Genomic DNA, 14,352 nt, shown 5'->3' with positions numbered 1-14,352 from the left:
TTAAATGCTGTTAAGTCCAATCTAGCACTTCTATGCACTAGGATAGAGGACAGTAAACGGCTTGAAGAAAAGTTAGAAAAATTCCCCAGAATTGCTATAAAAATCAAGAAACCAAAGTAATAGAATAACATCTGTCATCATCTTTTATCTTTATCTGACAAAATAACTTCAATGTCACTTTCCATTGCTATCTCCACTACTATAAAGAAACAATAATGTGGTATAACAAAAGCTCTATATTTTAAGACACAAACCAGCACCTGTTAGCTACACCTTATGTATAGAAGCTGTATACACATATAAACATGATAATTAATGTATAAACTTAATCATTCCTTTTGACATGTCACAACCTAGCCTTTATTGGCTAGAAAGAATAAGAATATAATAAATAAATGGCATTTTATCTAAAAACTGCAACAGAACATACTGATTTAGTTTGCTACACAAAGAAATCCTTTCACCAAACCCAAAGTTTTAAAACACATTAATTAATATGCATCATTTTTTTCAGATAGCATCTTTTGTGGATGATAGTTTGCCTGACTGCCACAAAGTTAGCTAGCATTTGACTACATTATAAGTCTGAGAAGTCCAAATTCTGTATTCTACACTCCTTTTTCTCTTTATCCACTCTGCCTATGGAACTGTAGTTTTATCATATTTTAGCTATTCAGTTGGAAACACTATAAATGAAGCTCACTGCCTTGGAAAAGAGCTATCAAATTTTAAACAGAATACATCCTAATCATGACAATTCTAACTCTTTGTATTTACTTCCACTCTCCATTCACTTTGATGGTTAAAGCTATTTCTTGCTATTTTAATTGAAGGGTTTTGGTCATTTTTCAAGATTATTTTTTCCTTCCCAATGTGACAGAAAGGACTGTTATTTATTATCTGTGATACTGAAAGTTAAACCCATTTTTTTCTAAAATTTCATCATAAAATGAGTATTAATACAGTCTGTCTTTAAAAAAATACATGGAATAAAACTAGTGCATTAAGCAAATGCAAAGTCCTGTACCCTCCCCCCCTCCTTTTTTTTTTTTTACCTGTATTTTTCTCAATAAAGTCCATGGATTCTTCACTGGCACTAAAATGACTGGAAGTTGCTTTTTTCTCTGCGTCCTGTTCAACATCAGATCCAGTGTGAACTGATGAGTTTGTACTCATTGGTGACCGTGGCATATCTGTCAATGAAATCCTACGACCAGTACTACTACTCAGCATAGACTTGCTCATTAGAATCTTGGGCGATGCTGTCATATCAAAGTTCAGTTTGATTTTCTCTTGTTTGTCTGTCTTTGCAGTTCCAGCAGTTGGGTTTGCAGGGTCTAGTAACATTTGGTATTGATTGTTGGGAGTATATGGTGTCCGGAAAGGTGCGTAATTAAATACTCCAAATTTTCTACGAATGTTATCAACATAAACCTCCATTTCTTGCATTGCACTATTGAAGATGCTCTTAGTCTTTTTCACAGAAAAAGGAATTTCTTTAGACATGAGGTAGCAATTATTTATTGGAACCCAGGCCCTACATATAAAACAGAAAAGACAATATAACTACATTTCACACTGTGGATTGACACTGGCAACTTTTGTGCACATATTAATTTATTTTAGCCTAATCATAAAGATATGTACACCTCAGATCATTTCAAATGACCATGTCTACCACCTTCTTTTAATAGTTGAGTGCTTCGTTTTGGTAAGTAAATTGCATATCTTAGATTATCACTAGCTTATTTTACTCTACCCAGTAACACATAAACCATGAATAAACACTGGTCAAATATGATGAAATGTTCCTAATTAGAATAGTCTATGCAACTGTAAGACAACCACTGCTGTCATAGTTAGCAGAAAAACATAAGCAGCCAGTCAGGAAAAAAGACTTCACAAGCACAGTCTTAAAAAGATTTTACACCCCATGTCAGGGAGATCAAACTCCTCAATGCCAGGAAAAGTTCTATCAACAAGTACTCGACAGGTTCTATTTATCATGAAATGAGGCAGATTAAAACTGTGCCTTCCAAGATTCTAAACTACCAGGAACCGTGACTTAATTATTTCATGACCCTATACAGTTTTTGTTTTTTTACAGTACATGTTTTTATAACTGTATAGATTTATTTTTTTAATTAATGACAAACCAACTCATATTCATCATGGCTTTCTCCATCTAAGCAGAGGGTTCACAAGTACAGAAAACTTAAGTCCTTTCAGAACAAAACTGGCATTTTCAACTCGTATTTTCTATATTTTTAAAATCTACAATCATGTTTATTCCCATAGCGTTTAGACAACGTAAAGAACTTCATTGGCCTCTTCCACCTTTAAGAACTACAGTGTTCTACAGAACTAACCAGACACAGGAATTAACTTGCATAGTCACTGATATTATATATGTATTAATCTCACAAACACAAGACTTAAATTCTACAGACATCATGTAAGAAACTAAAACTGTACATGCTACAGTATTATATAGTTTATTAGGGTCAAGGTTTAAAAGACAGGATCCAAAAACTCTAAGAGCACAAAATTACAAGAATTTGTAAGTACAGCCAAAGACATCCTTTGGTTAAATTCCCACCTGTCGTGTTGGCCAAAGAAACGGGCATCAACTTGCCCGTCTTTATCCCTCAGTGCTTTAGCAGGCCAGAATGGAAAGCCTTTGAGTTTAGCCCAGACCAAAGGGTGGGGATTGCTCTAGAGGAAGAGGCAAAATACACAATAAGAAAATACAAGCAGTATTACCTTCAAATCTGATAAACAACAAGACTTTTTTTGTGTCTATTACTTAGATTCAATAAAGATCCAACATCCACAAGGCACTTGCCAAATACAAGATTCCATTTTACTATATACTTGATATATACATAATAAATCCTGAGAGGACAAAATAATCAAATTATTAAAAAAACCCAAACCATAAAACCTTAAGTATATCAAATAAACACATAATTGTACTTTTTTATTCTTTTAAAAAAATTATTATTAGTCCCCTCCAAACATGTAGCATAATATAAGTTAGACTGTGGCCAATCTTTCAAATTCTCTGATTTTCACTTAAGACAAAGAGAGAACTTAATGGATTATGCACTTCTAATTAAGAATCTTAAGGAGTCTTCTCAAGTTTGGTGCAGTATTAAACAAAAACAGAAAACAGACAACCTATTAATAGGTCATGATAGAAAAAACAAGTCTAAATTCTCAGATGCACACCTGCAGAAAGAGATATTCACATTTCAGAAATCTTAACCCTGAGTGCAAGTACCACATGCAAGCACAGACGACCCAGGAGCAGGTATCTTATATTTGAGGATAGAGAACTTGCAAACTGGTTGCTGATACCCTTTACACTTATTTCTGACTGATCCAATCCTTTTGTGAAAACATGCCATCTTAGAACTAAACATCTTGAGATAGTCTGACTCCACAAAGAGCACAATGCACAAGCACAAGCTACTTGGTAAACTACAGCAGCTTTCCTTGACTCGGTAACCACCACAGCTTTAAAACAATGGGGGGATAACAAGCAACAGTTGAATGAGAACTGCTAGTTTAATGTATTAGCTAGACTACCATAATCCTTAACTTACACAAGGCTCACAAAACCAATTTTCTCGTTTTTGGCAAGCAGCTAAATAACATTCCGGACATACTTCAATTTCATTCATCTGAAAAGAAAAAGTAAACAGTTATTGGACAGCTTAAACAGAGTCCAAAGTGTGATCAGTATTATTATGTTAGCCTGTCTAGTTTGCTAGCACAACTTTTCCTCAAATTTGAGGTCATAAATCAACATTTCCCAGGTGGCCAAGAAGGCCAACAGCATCCTGGCTTGTATCAGAAATAGCGTGGCCAGCAGGACTAGGGCAGTGACTGTCCCCCTGTACTGGGCACTGGTGGGGCTGCACCTCGAATGCTGTGTTCAGTTTTGGGTCCCTCACTACAAGAAAGACATTGAGGTGCTGGAGCTTGTCCAGAGAAGGGTACGAAGCTGGGAAGGGGTCTAGAGCAGAAGTCTTATGAAGAGTGTCTGAGGGAACTGGGGGTGTTTAGCCTGGAGAGAAGGAGGCTCAGGGGAGACCTTACTGCAGTCTACAACTACCTGAAAGGAGGTTGTAGCAACATGCGGGTCAGTCTCTTCTCCCAAGTAATAAGTCATAGGACAAGAGGAAATGGCCTCAAGTTGTGTCCAGGGAGGTTTAGATTGGATATTAGGAAAAATTTCTTCACAGAAAGGGTTGTCAAGCACAGGAACCGGCTGCCCAGGGAAGCAGTTGAGTCACCATCCCTGGAGGTATTTAAAAGCCGTGTAGATGTGGTGCTCAAGGACATGGTTTAGTGGTGGGCTTGGCAGTGCTGGGTTAACAGTTGGACTCGATGATCTTAAGGAATGATTCTATGATTTACTTGCTGTGAAATCAACACTGTTTGGCAGACCTCCACCTTTTTCTACCCCTGTAACGTATGCATTCCAGTTAATAAATAAGTCACATTTTTATATCCCTCTTCAAATTGTATGCTACTGTCATTTACTCCAGTCAAAAAAATACATCCTTTATTTGACGTTGTATTCATTCCAGTGATCAAGAATTATTTATCATAATTTCTTCTAGTGGCAAAAATATAACCTCAGTTTGGCATTTAATTTTGTAATTTATGCAGAACCAAAAATAAAGTATTTTACTCCTTATGCTTGTATTATACAAACTAGTTAAGCTATCAGGCTTAGATTATACATGTATTTTGTTCTTTTAAGAACTGATAAATTCTCAGAATTTATGTAAATCATGGATATCGCTGTGTCAACCCAGGGATGGAGAAAGCACTTCCATAAATATAACAGGTCAGATCATCAGAAAATTTATATATTTGAACAGTATTTCATTGATATTACATTTAGAATAGCAAATTTTTGTAATACTAAACATTATGAATTGCCACTGAAATAAAATCAGTGCAAATGATCAGTTAAGAATGCATGCAGTCGTTTTTGCACTTATTCAGAGGAATTTTATATTGTCACAGCAAAAGGACCACCAAAAAATGCATCTATGAATCAGAAGATGTGGGTCTCTCTTTCCAACTCCAAATATTCAATTAGAAGACAGGTGTCTGTGCAGAATCCGTATGTCCACTTTCTTCTCTTTCCTCACCCTCCCCTGCACTGCAAGGCTTAATTATAGATAGTGAATAACCTAATGGAAGACACATTAGCAATGCCTTTGCCAAAAATCGTTCTGTAGGCCATGGTTATACATATCTAAACATAAGAAAGCCTAGTTATGCGATACACACATTAGAAAACACATTATTTCACTCACAAATACATGAAACAGAACACTTTAAAAATACAGAACAATTAATTGGGGCACTCATACCTCATGCTCACAGATTTTGATGATGACTTTTGCTGTTTGTGTCAATTTGTGATTTCCTGAAGAAACAATAAAATGCTTTAACCAAGAAAATTGTTATGCTAGAATTATGATAAAATCAACAGGTTTTAGATTTAGAAGTTAACATTAAAGACAAAAGAGAACATCTAAAGAGACCATGTAAAACATGTATGTATAAACTACATGCTTGCAAAAGCTGAAGGTAGGCACTGTTCTTAATATCGTAACAATCTTTAAATGTTCCTTTCTGGAGCCTACTGCAGTCTGCCCGTCTGCCCACCGCTGATACATCTTTCGTGAGGGACATGCTGTATGATCTCCTCAATTAGGTCTCCTATAAAGTGGTGTGTAACGCAAAATGCTAAAGCAACCTGGGGCTTGGAACCAGATGATGGGGGTTGGAACCGGATGATTTTTAAACTCCCTTCCAACCGGAACCATTCTAACTTATTTGAAATTTTTTCAAGTTGGAATGAGCAAGTGACAGCATGGGCTGTGTTTAGTCCTACAGTTTTATGCATGTCAGTTGTTAAAAAAAAAATCTGTTGTGTTACACACTATGGTCATTAACAGGAAGATACTTTCAGCATTTGCCAACCAGAAGCCTGCAAATTGCTCTAGGACTTTACCTATTTCAAAGTTTTATATCTGAGGACATAAATACATATTAATACTTACCCCCATTGTAAATAATGCAGTTGTGCAAAATCCATTTGGCATCAGCCAAAAATGCTTCAGTGCAACCGTACATTTTCTTTTTAACATTCTGTAAAGAAAAAATTAAGAATGTATCAGGAAACAGAAATTAGTAAAAAGAGACAGCTTCTTCCTGAACATTGTTTCCTATCAGTCATAAAATTAATAAAACTATCAAATAAAACTTAAAACTGTAAATAAAACTTATTTACTGTAAGACTTACGATTCTAAATACTTAAGAATCTGTCAAATTCAGGATCTCTTTTAACTGCCCTGAAAATGTATGAACTGTCTAAATTAACTCTAAATAATGAATTACCTTGATCAGCATCTTCAACATTTCAAAAAAAAAGTGTTAAATTCATGAAACAGTGTTCCATTCAATGTCTCTGCAGAAAACTGAGTCCTTGATTTCTTCTACTGACGTATTACCGCTCCACAGCATTTTTATTTTTTAATTTTTACAAGACCCAGAAAAAAATATTGGTCATAGTACGTAAGACAGTATGTTTGATATTCCAGTCTACCCACTGGGTAAAGTAATTTAGTTAGATAAAATGAGTTGCATGGTTTTATTTACACCTTTATACCATGAAGACATCAACCTCCACTGTAAGGTCATGGAGAATGAAAACTTGCTGTCTCTTCACCAGGCCCTAGCAGAACAAAGCTCTGCAGTGCTTCACTCTTCATTAAGCAGTGGAGAATGGAGAACTTTTTTCATGACTTGAAACTTTCTAAGTTATTACTGAACTGAGAATGAAAGTCCCATTATCCACCTCTTGACTGGTGGTGGTTTTGTTGTTTTTTTTTTTCTTCTACACCTCAGGTGCAGTGGAGATTATAATATTTGTGAATGGATCAGTAAAATTAGTCTGGAATGACCCCTGGATATACACTCAAATGGTTCCAAATTAATGGACCACTGATCCATTAATAGTTTACAAACATGACCATCAAACACAAACTCTGGTTAAGGAAGTCTCCCCACAGGATCATTCCTGGAATTAGATGAATTTATACAAGAGGAAGCCATCAGTGTAAGCGTGTTTTTCCTGAGCATCTGTTACTGGTTCAGACAAAATAGTGGACTTGCTCAGCTGGCATGTGATTGTTTTCAAACTGTAACTGAACCGGCATTTATAATCACCAAAAAAAAGCATCAAAATAATTTCAAGCAACCTCTCTCCCGCTCCCATCAAACACTCCAAAAATCTTATTGATAGCAATCAAACTCAAGGAACCTTCCTCACTTTGCTTCATACAAACCTTCTCTAATGTACAAAGGTCCATTGGATGAAAGATATATTCTGCATAATCTGGGTGTTGATCCAGTGAAACTGGCTTTTGAAATGGCTCTGTCTGTTAGGAAAAAAGAAGATAAAAATCACATTGCTTATTAATACCAGTTTCATCAATGACACAATACTCATTCACTTTCTAATACCACTTCCAGCTATGATGTCAGTGAAAATTCCTTAAAGGTAAACATAAAATTTTGTGAATAAAGTACTAACAGAAGAGGAACTAAAAGGTCTCATTTAACTGATTTTTCATATGCTGGAAGAAATTAATTGCAAAAGTTAGGGGTTTTGTAAAATATACTACTATTATTTACAGTAGGCTTTTTTTGTGAGGAGTATCAGATGAGGCTCAACATCTAGCAGAATAAAGACACTTACTAAATTTCTGATTCACTAGACTCACAAATACTTCTTTTTCAGACTTCGATTAGAATCTTAACTTTCAGAACAATGGTGGCTTGGTAATGCAAACACATTCAAACTTTTATCAGTGGGGCTCTACACGCTGTATCCGCTAACTGCAGTTCTTGGAACACAACCAAAGTACTCAGGTACCAAAACAACAGGTTATTAGTAAAATGCCTAAAGGGCAAAATATCTCCATAGCATTCATTAAACATTAGCTTTTTAACCACATTTTCAAAACATTTTGTGAATTCAATATAAACAAACACTGACACTTTGCTACTGGAAAGCAGCACTCAAAGCTTCTAATGGCTCCATCTAATAGGATATTATTTAGCACTGCAGAGGAAAAGGATTCCAAGAGCCAAAATCTGTCAGTACTTAAGAGTAACCTGCCTGAAATTGTCACTACTGTTCTGCTAAAATATCACAGAGATCAGAGTTGCAGAGAGCCCATGATTCTGCACATCTGGTTTTCCCACATATTTTACTAGAACACTGCAGGCACAGAAACACCCTCCCTGCTCCTCTAACTTATGTACAGGAACAAGAAGGCAACAGGAGTTAAGACAACTCTTGGTAATTCATCACATATTTTGATTTACTGTTATCTTCACACATGTGAAAACTACACAAAGCCTGCATAGTTAAGAACAAGAGACCACAATTGTTGAAACTTAGAAGCAAGAATAAGTGACTGGAATAGCCAAAATTTTGAGGCATGGTGATTTTGAGAAGTGAGTCTAAGAGAAATACATGGAGATAGGTACAAGTTGGAGGGAAACCAATTTTACTTCATGATAGTAATTCATAGGACAGCAGCCTTATATTGCGTGACAGTTAATGGCACAGGTTTTCACCACAATGAAGAAAATTTCTTCAGCGTTTTAGAAGTATATGATATAACTAACTTTTGTGCTAAGAACAATTTCTACTAACAGATAGAAGCTAGGTTTTCAACAGGAATAATCAATAATATAACAGTGTCTGTGCCTAGGATTCCTGCCCATGTAACTATTGGTAAGAGATCACGTCTCCTCATTCCTCTTGTATCTCAGAGACAGCACTGTCCACTTTCCAAGAGTGAGAAACCATCATGTCCCACTGGAAAGCCACATTCTTTTTTCACTACACCCACTGGAATTACATCCAGAAGTTACATCAAGAAACTACATTTTAAATGCACTCCAAAACAGTCTATACAGCCTAAACGAATCTGTCTGTACTAGACAGGTGATAGACAGCACGAAGCTGTCACATACTATCTGATAAAATAAACTCAGTTCATAACCCATAAAAGGAAGCAAAACCCAGGGTTATGACAAACATACGATCCAAGCATTAACAAAAAATAAAAATCTTCCTTACCCCTGGCTGTTTCATTTTCTGTAGTGCAAACTTCAGTAAATATGATAGCTGTTCAATGGTGAGCATTGTCATAGCTTTACTCTGTGTTTCTATGCATTCTGCGACTGTGATTTTCTAAAAGTTAAGATTAAAACATATTTTGTCAGCAAGTATTTCTAGGTAAATTCTTCTCCACTGAAACATTCTAGCATTCACATGGAAGATAATAAGTATCTTATAAGAAACAAAACATTTCTAATGATGCAGTACAGATGCTTGCTTTACTCTGTTTTTGTTCCGGGTATGTTACTAACAAAACAAAACAAAACAAAACAGACAAAAAAAATAAAAGGAAAAACCAGACAATTATCCATCACCTTCAAGGTCATGCAAAGTAAATGTGTGAATACATAAAATTCCCAAATACAGTGCGGGTTCACAGCAGCATGAACGAGTGAGAAGGTCACCTGGGCTCTAGTACAGTAAGTGATCAAAGAAAAACATGCAATAAACCAATTTGCTTTCACTAAAGATACTTTAATGTTAAGTATCCTCTCCCCAGATATCACTGGAGAGGAATGATTGAATTCTTCCTCAGTCCTGCAGAAAAAAATAGTAATAAAATACCCACTTATTTATGTAGACCCTACAGTGCAATTTTTTTCTACACTGCTGTAGAGCTGATCAGCCCACTAGAAGAAGAACAAGTTAAACTAGTCAAAAGTGCAGAATGTTTTCAGAATTAGAGGTGCCTGATGAAGAGATCACTCTTTGAAATGGTTACTTCTCTAGAGATGGAAACAAAGGAAGTTGAAGACCCATGGTAAGAAGGCAAACACAATCCAGGTACACACACAGAAGAAGTGGTGAAGCAGCAACAGATGCTCCCTCTTCTGTAGAAATTTTTCTGGTACCTTTACCAAGAGGCAATACAGGAATAAACCAGAAACAATTCAGAACTCAAAAAAGCTGCTTATATCTCACAAACAAGAAAGAAATCCACTCCTTATATCAAACTAACCTCACATTCTGGGCAAAACCAATCCCCCTCTGGTTCCGCTGTCAGTTTCAGACACTTAGCATGATAAACCCGAGGACAGAGTTCACAGCAGAGGACTTGGCCTTCCCGATGACAAACCCAGCAATAGAAATCATTCCGTCCATCCTGTGGTACAACATCAACAGGGTCTGTGGTGAGTGGCTGCTTCATATAGTAAAACGGACCATGTCTTAGTTCTGACTGAAATGTAGGCAAGAAAAACAGGTTTGGTTTCAAAACAAATTTGCATTTTTTCAAATAATAGTATTCATAATATATAAGCAAACAGCAGTTTACAGAATTTGATTAACAGTTATGCAAGCACAGTATCTTATTCATTGCACAAATTCATTCATAAAGAAGTTTACTTCTTATTCAGATATCAGATGCCAGTTTGCACTCAAGACTGAAAATAATTTTTTGTGGCAATGAGGGCATCGAGTGCAAGACATGCAGTCCAACAAAAGACAGTAAACACTTTTATCTTCAAGAACAATGTATTGCCACAGAAGCTATTAGGTCCTCTAAACTCAGAATTCCATGGGGCTGTGCAAGCTAAACACTGAGATATTTAGTGGTGGCTAAACCTGGGACAGCTGAAGAAGTTAGTCCTGAAACAAGAAGTTGAACACCATGCAAATCTGTCCTAAATTGCAGCAGTTCACAACCCTGTCCAAGGAAGCAAGCCAGTGCTGATTTTGATTAATAAGGCAAACTGTAGATTAGGATGACAAAGGAGCAAATTCACATCCTGAACAGCCACCTCTGCTACAGGAGCAGGAACACTAGGAGAGATTTAATCCACCATTTAAATCGCATCAGAATTTAAGACTCACAATCTCCACTGGTTTGCCTGCACTGGAAAACAGTGTTAACTTTGTAAACTGCATGAACAAGTCATCCACTTGAGCCCCAGACTGCTCAAAGATGACACAGCTGATGTTAAAACACAAGAAGCGAAGAGCCTGGGATGGGTAAAATGGGTCCCCAGATACCCAGAGCTGCTAACATTTATTGGAATACTACATTCTATTTATTAATGACAAGGGAACTTAAGTCTTCTGCTTGGTATTGATTATAGGGGTAGTTTGTGGAGGAGGGCATGGAGGAAAACAATATTGAGTTTTAGGCAGTTATTTACTGTGATTTTTTTTGTGTGATGTAAAGTCATTTGGTCATGACATTACTTGTAACTATCCAAACACTTGTAGTTTGCAGAACCATTTTGTTTGGTTCTCAAGTAATTTCACATCGTCCTACACCATTTACACATCTGCAAGTTCTTAGACCCTTGAGTTGCCACATGTCCCAGTGACTCATAGAACAGTGCAACCACATGCATTGTTCCGAACCTCTGCAGCATCCTCTATAAAATTAAGTCACACAGGGCACAAATTAATGTCATCAGAAACCACCAGCATGCCAGCGTGGACTGTGATATTTCTAGATTTCTAAAGTTACAAAGGACAAGGCCTAATTATTTGCATGAATAAGGGAGCTTCAAGGTCAAATTAGATGACACAGAAGTGACAACCCAGCTGAAGACGTTATATCTCAAAAGATACAGCAGAAGAGATATCATCTACAATTACCTAACACTGTATAATATTTTAGGCAAAGAAAGGATGTTACCCACAAACATTCCTAAAGCATTCTGCTACCTAAAATTTCACTCCAATTTCTATCAGTTTTGGCGTTTTTCATTTTCTATTCTACAGATGATACAGCTACTAAAAAGACACTTTGTTCCCACTACAGAAATGGGCAAAGTGTTATTTTCTGTACTTTGTCTGTGTATATATTTAATCATATAACATGACAAGACTTTGAGAAGGAAGGTTCTGTGAGATCCTGTGGAATAAAATGGACAGCATACAGCTTTAACTACATTTCGAATGTATTTCTACTACAATCAAACAGATACAAAGGCATATGGAAACTCAGAGTGAAGAAAGGAAAGTTGCAGTTTACAGTGCAGACCATGTTTTGTTTGCAGCTATATGCACCACAGCTGTGAGACCAAAATCTTAATAGTGTATATGTGGAGATGCAGCTATGGGGCATTTCCTAACTGCAGATAAAGGACATTAACAAAAGACTTCAATACATATTCTGACTTTGAAGTGGGTATAAGCAGTATATCCATACTAACTTCCTAAGAATCAGAGATACTGCTTTAAGACAAATATAAAACCTGTGAAACTATTCCACAGAAATCAGCTCACAACATCCAAACTGAAGAGGATCCATTTTTGCTAGAGCATGAGAGGAATTAATTTTCTGTTCAAGGATGCTTAGATCTTTTGGACATCTTATCTTATTTCACTAAGCCAAGTTTTAGGAAAAAAAAAGTTCCAAGGCTCAAAAAGACCCAAACAACAAAACTAAAGGACTGAAAATTAATGATTCAAGGAACTTTTCACTTGCAAAATGTTTTAAGAATTTAAATTTTAACAGTTATGAAAGAAAAGCTTTGTTTTCTCAACTGTTTCACAACTAGCCCATTCAAGCTCAAATAGGGGACAGCTTGTTATAAAGTCTTTATTAATGTTATTAAGACCTGTAGAATGACATAGAAAACTGAAGAAAAACCAACAGTACTGTAGTGGTGTTTTGGGGAGAAAAAGATTGCTACTTATATTCAGTTTAAATTAATGCTGAAGCTAGTAGTAAAACAAGCTGACAACTTCAATTACATTATAACTGACCAAGTAAATGTCAGAAGTTCCTGATTTTTAACCTGTTTTAGCTACGTTCTACAATTCCATAATTCTTTGCTTGTATTTCAACACTTTAAATACCTGTTGACACCATTCTGAAGATCTGTTACTGCATCCACAACATGTAATACGAAGTTTCACGCAACTATAACTTCAGTAACGGTATCTTGAAATACTCAAGTATTACAAAACACTTTGTAATGTAGAATATTAAGTTAGAGGTTTCTAGTGATGATGTCATACCTCAAAATGGATTTATCAGCCAATCAGAACCACAGCTATCAGCTACATTATACCTGAAACTTAACCTGAGAGCAAAACAAGTAGCTGTATGCTTAGCTCACATCTCTTCAGCAGTAAAAGAATCTTTAACAACCCCTGCTATCATATAGAGCAGAGTTTTGCACCTACTTGAGAAACAATAATTTTCAGGCATGCCCATTTCAAATTTGACATGCAAGACAATATGAAATTAAAACCAACTTGTAAAAGCTAAACAAAATGAAACATGGTATTTTCTTGCTAACTTGTTAGAAATACAGCAAAATGAGCAAGTCTGATTGCTTTTCTTCATTAGATACACAACTTTATTCTATCCTGTAATATTTCAGGTCTGAGATACCTGGAAAACAGAAAAGGATTTACTGAGGGGAACGTATCAAGTTCAACAACTGCAATTGTGTTTTCACATATATTTTTAAATGCATGACTAAAAAGTAGAAATTAATACCCTAAGATTCAATTCCACTGTTTGTAAAATTATCTCTACACTGTACAGTTAGAAGCTCAGACTTTAGTGAGGTAACATGTCCTCAGATGTGGACGACTTTATACAGCCTGCAGTGAAGCTCAGTAAAAGTCAAAACTGACCACATTAAACTAGTGCAAGCACACCTACAGATGCTATTATTAGACTTCCCAATTACCCTTAAATAAAATACGCTTGACAGTGTGAGACTGTTCTCTAGCAGGCCTGATTTATTCACAGTCTTTGTTCCAGGACAACTGCAGTGATTAGGAATTTCATTGTCTGTCTTAACCAGTGAAATTGCACCAGGATAATATTTAATGTGGATGCTGTTACACCAGTGCTTTAAACCCTCAGAACTTAATCCTGTGTTTATATGATCCTGACAAAAACCACTGACAAACAAAAGCACTTTGAAAAATACACAGGCATGTCATTATTAAATTAGATGAGAAATGGTTTCAGTAAGGCTAAAGACTGCTTTCACGTAATCTCCTCCAAGATGATGCAGGTGCTTTACAGCATTTGCTATTCAATACACTTCATATAACTCTTTCATTTGCATCATACAATGAATCAGAAATTGTCAAAGTCTTCTGGAGTCAAGTTCTTCTAAGAACTATAAGAAATGATATCAAATGGAATATTCAGAAGACACTGAAAATAAGGTTTCAAGCA

The 14,352-nt window shown here is 36.0% G+C and overlaps 1 protein-coding gene across 10 annotated transcripts in view; it reads right to left on the bottom strand.

Moving 5' to 3' along the window:
- ZMYND8 (zinc finger MYND-type containing 8) overlaps positions 1-14,352 on the bottom strand; it is a 59,904-nt gene that overhangs the window by 21,293 nt on the left and 24,259 nt on the right. For 8 of the 10 annotated variants that reach the window (XR_012631483.1, XR_012631484.1, XR_012631485.1 and 5 more), the window contains exons 5-12: positions 10,189-10,407; positions 9,189-9,302; positions 7,381-7,473; positions 6,093-6,180; positions 5,397-5,452; positions 3,609-3,686; positions 2,600-2,715; positions 1,056-1,537 (exon numbers count right to left, since the gene is read on the bottom strand). Coding sequence is in view for 6 of the 10 variants with exons in the window: in XM_074888747.1 (XP_074744848.1) it covers positions 1,056-1,537; positions 2,600-2,715; positions 3,609-3,686; positions 5,397-5,452; positions 6,093-6,180; positions 7,381-7,473; positions 9,189-9,302; positions 10,189-10,407 (1,246 nt within the window). In the remaining 4 variants the exon portion in view is untranslated. The remainder of the gene's footprint in view (positions 1-1,055; positions 1,538-2,599; positions 2,716-3,608; positions 3,687-5,396; positions 5,453-6,092; positions 6,181-7,380; positions 7,474-9,188; positions 9,303-10,188; positions 10,408-14,352) is intronic. The other 2 variants (XM_074888744.1, XM_074888746.1) reach the window with 1 other exon arrangement.

Source organism: Strix uralensis, chromosome 18 (assembly GCF_047716275.1).
Source record: "Strix uralensis isolate ZFMK-TIS-50842 chromosome 18, bStrUra1, whole genome shotgun sequence".
Classification (NCBI taxonomy): domain Eukaryota; kingdom Metazoa; phylum Chordata; class Aves; order Strigiformes; family Strigidae; genus Strix; species Strix uralensis.
The sequence above is the reverse complement of the archived record's forward strand: the minus strand, read 5'-3'. Positions and strand labels throughout refer to the sequence as shown.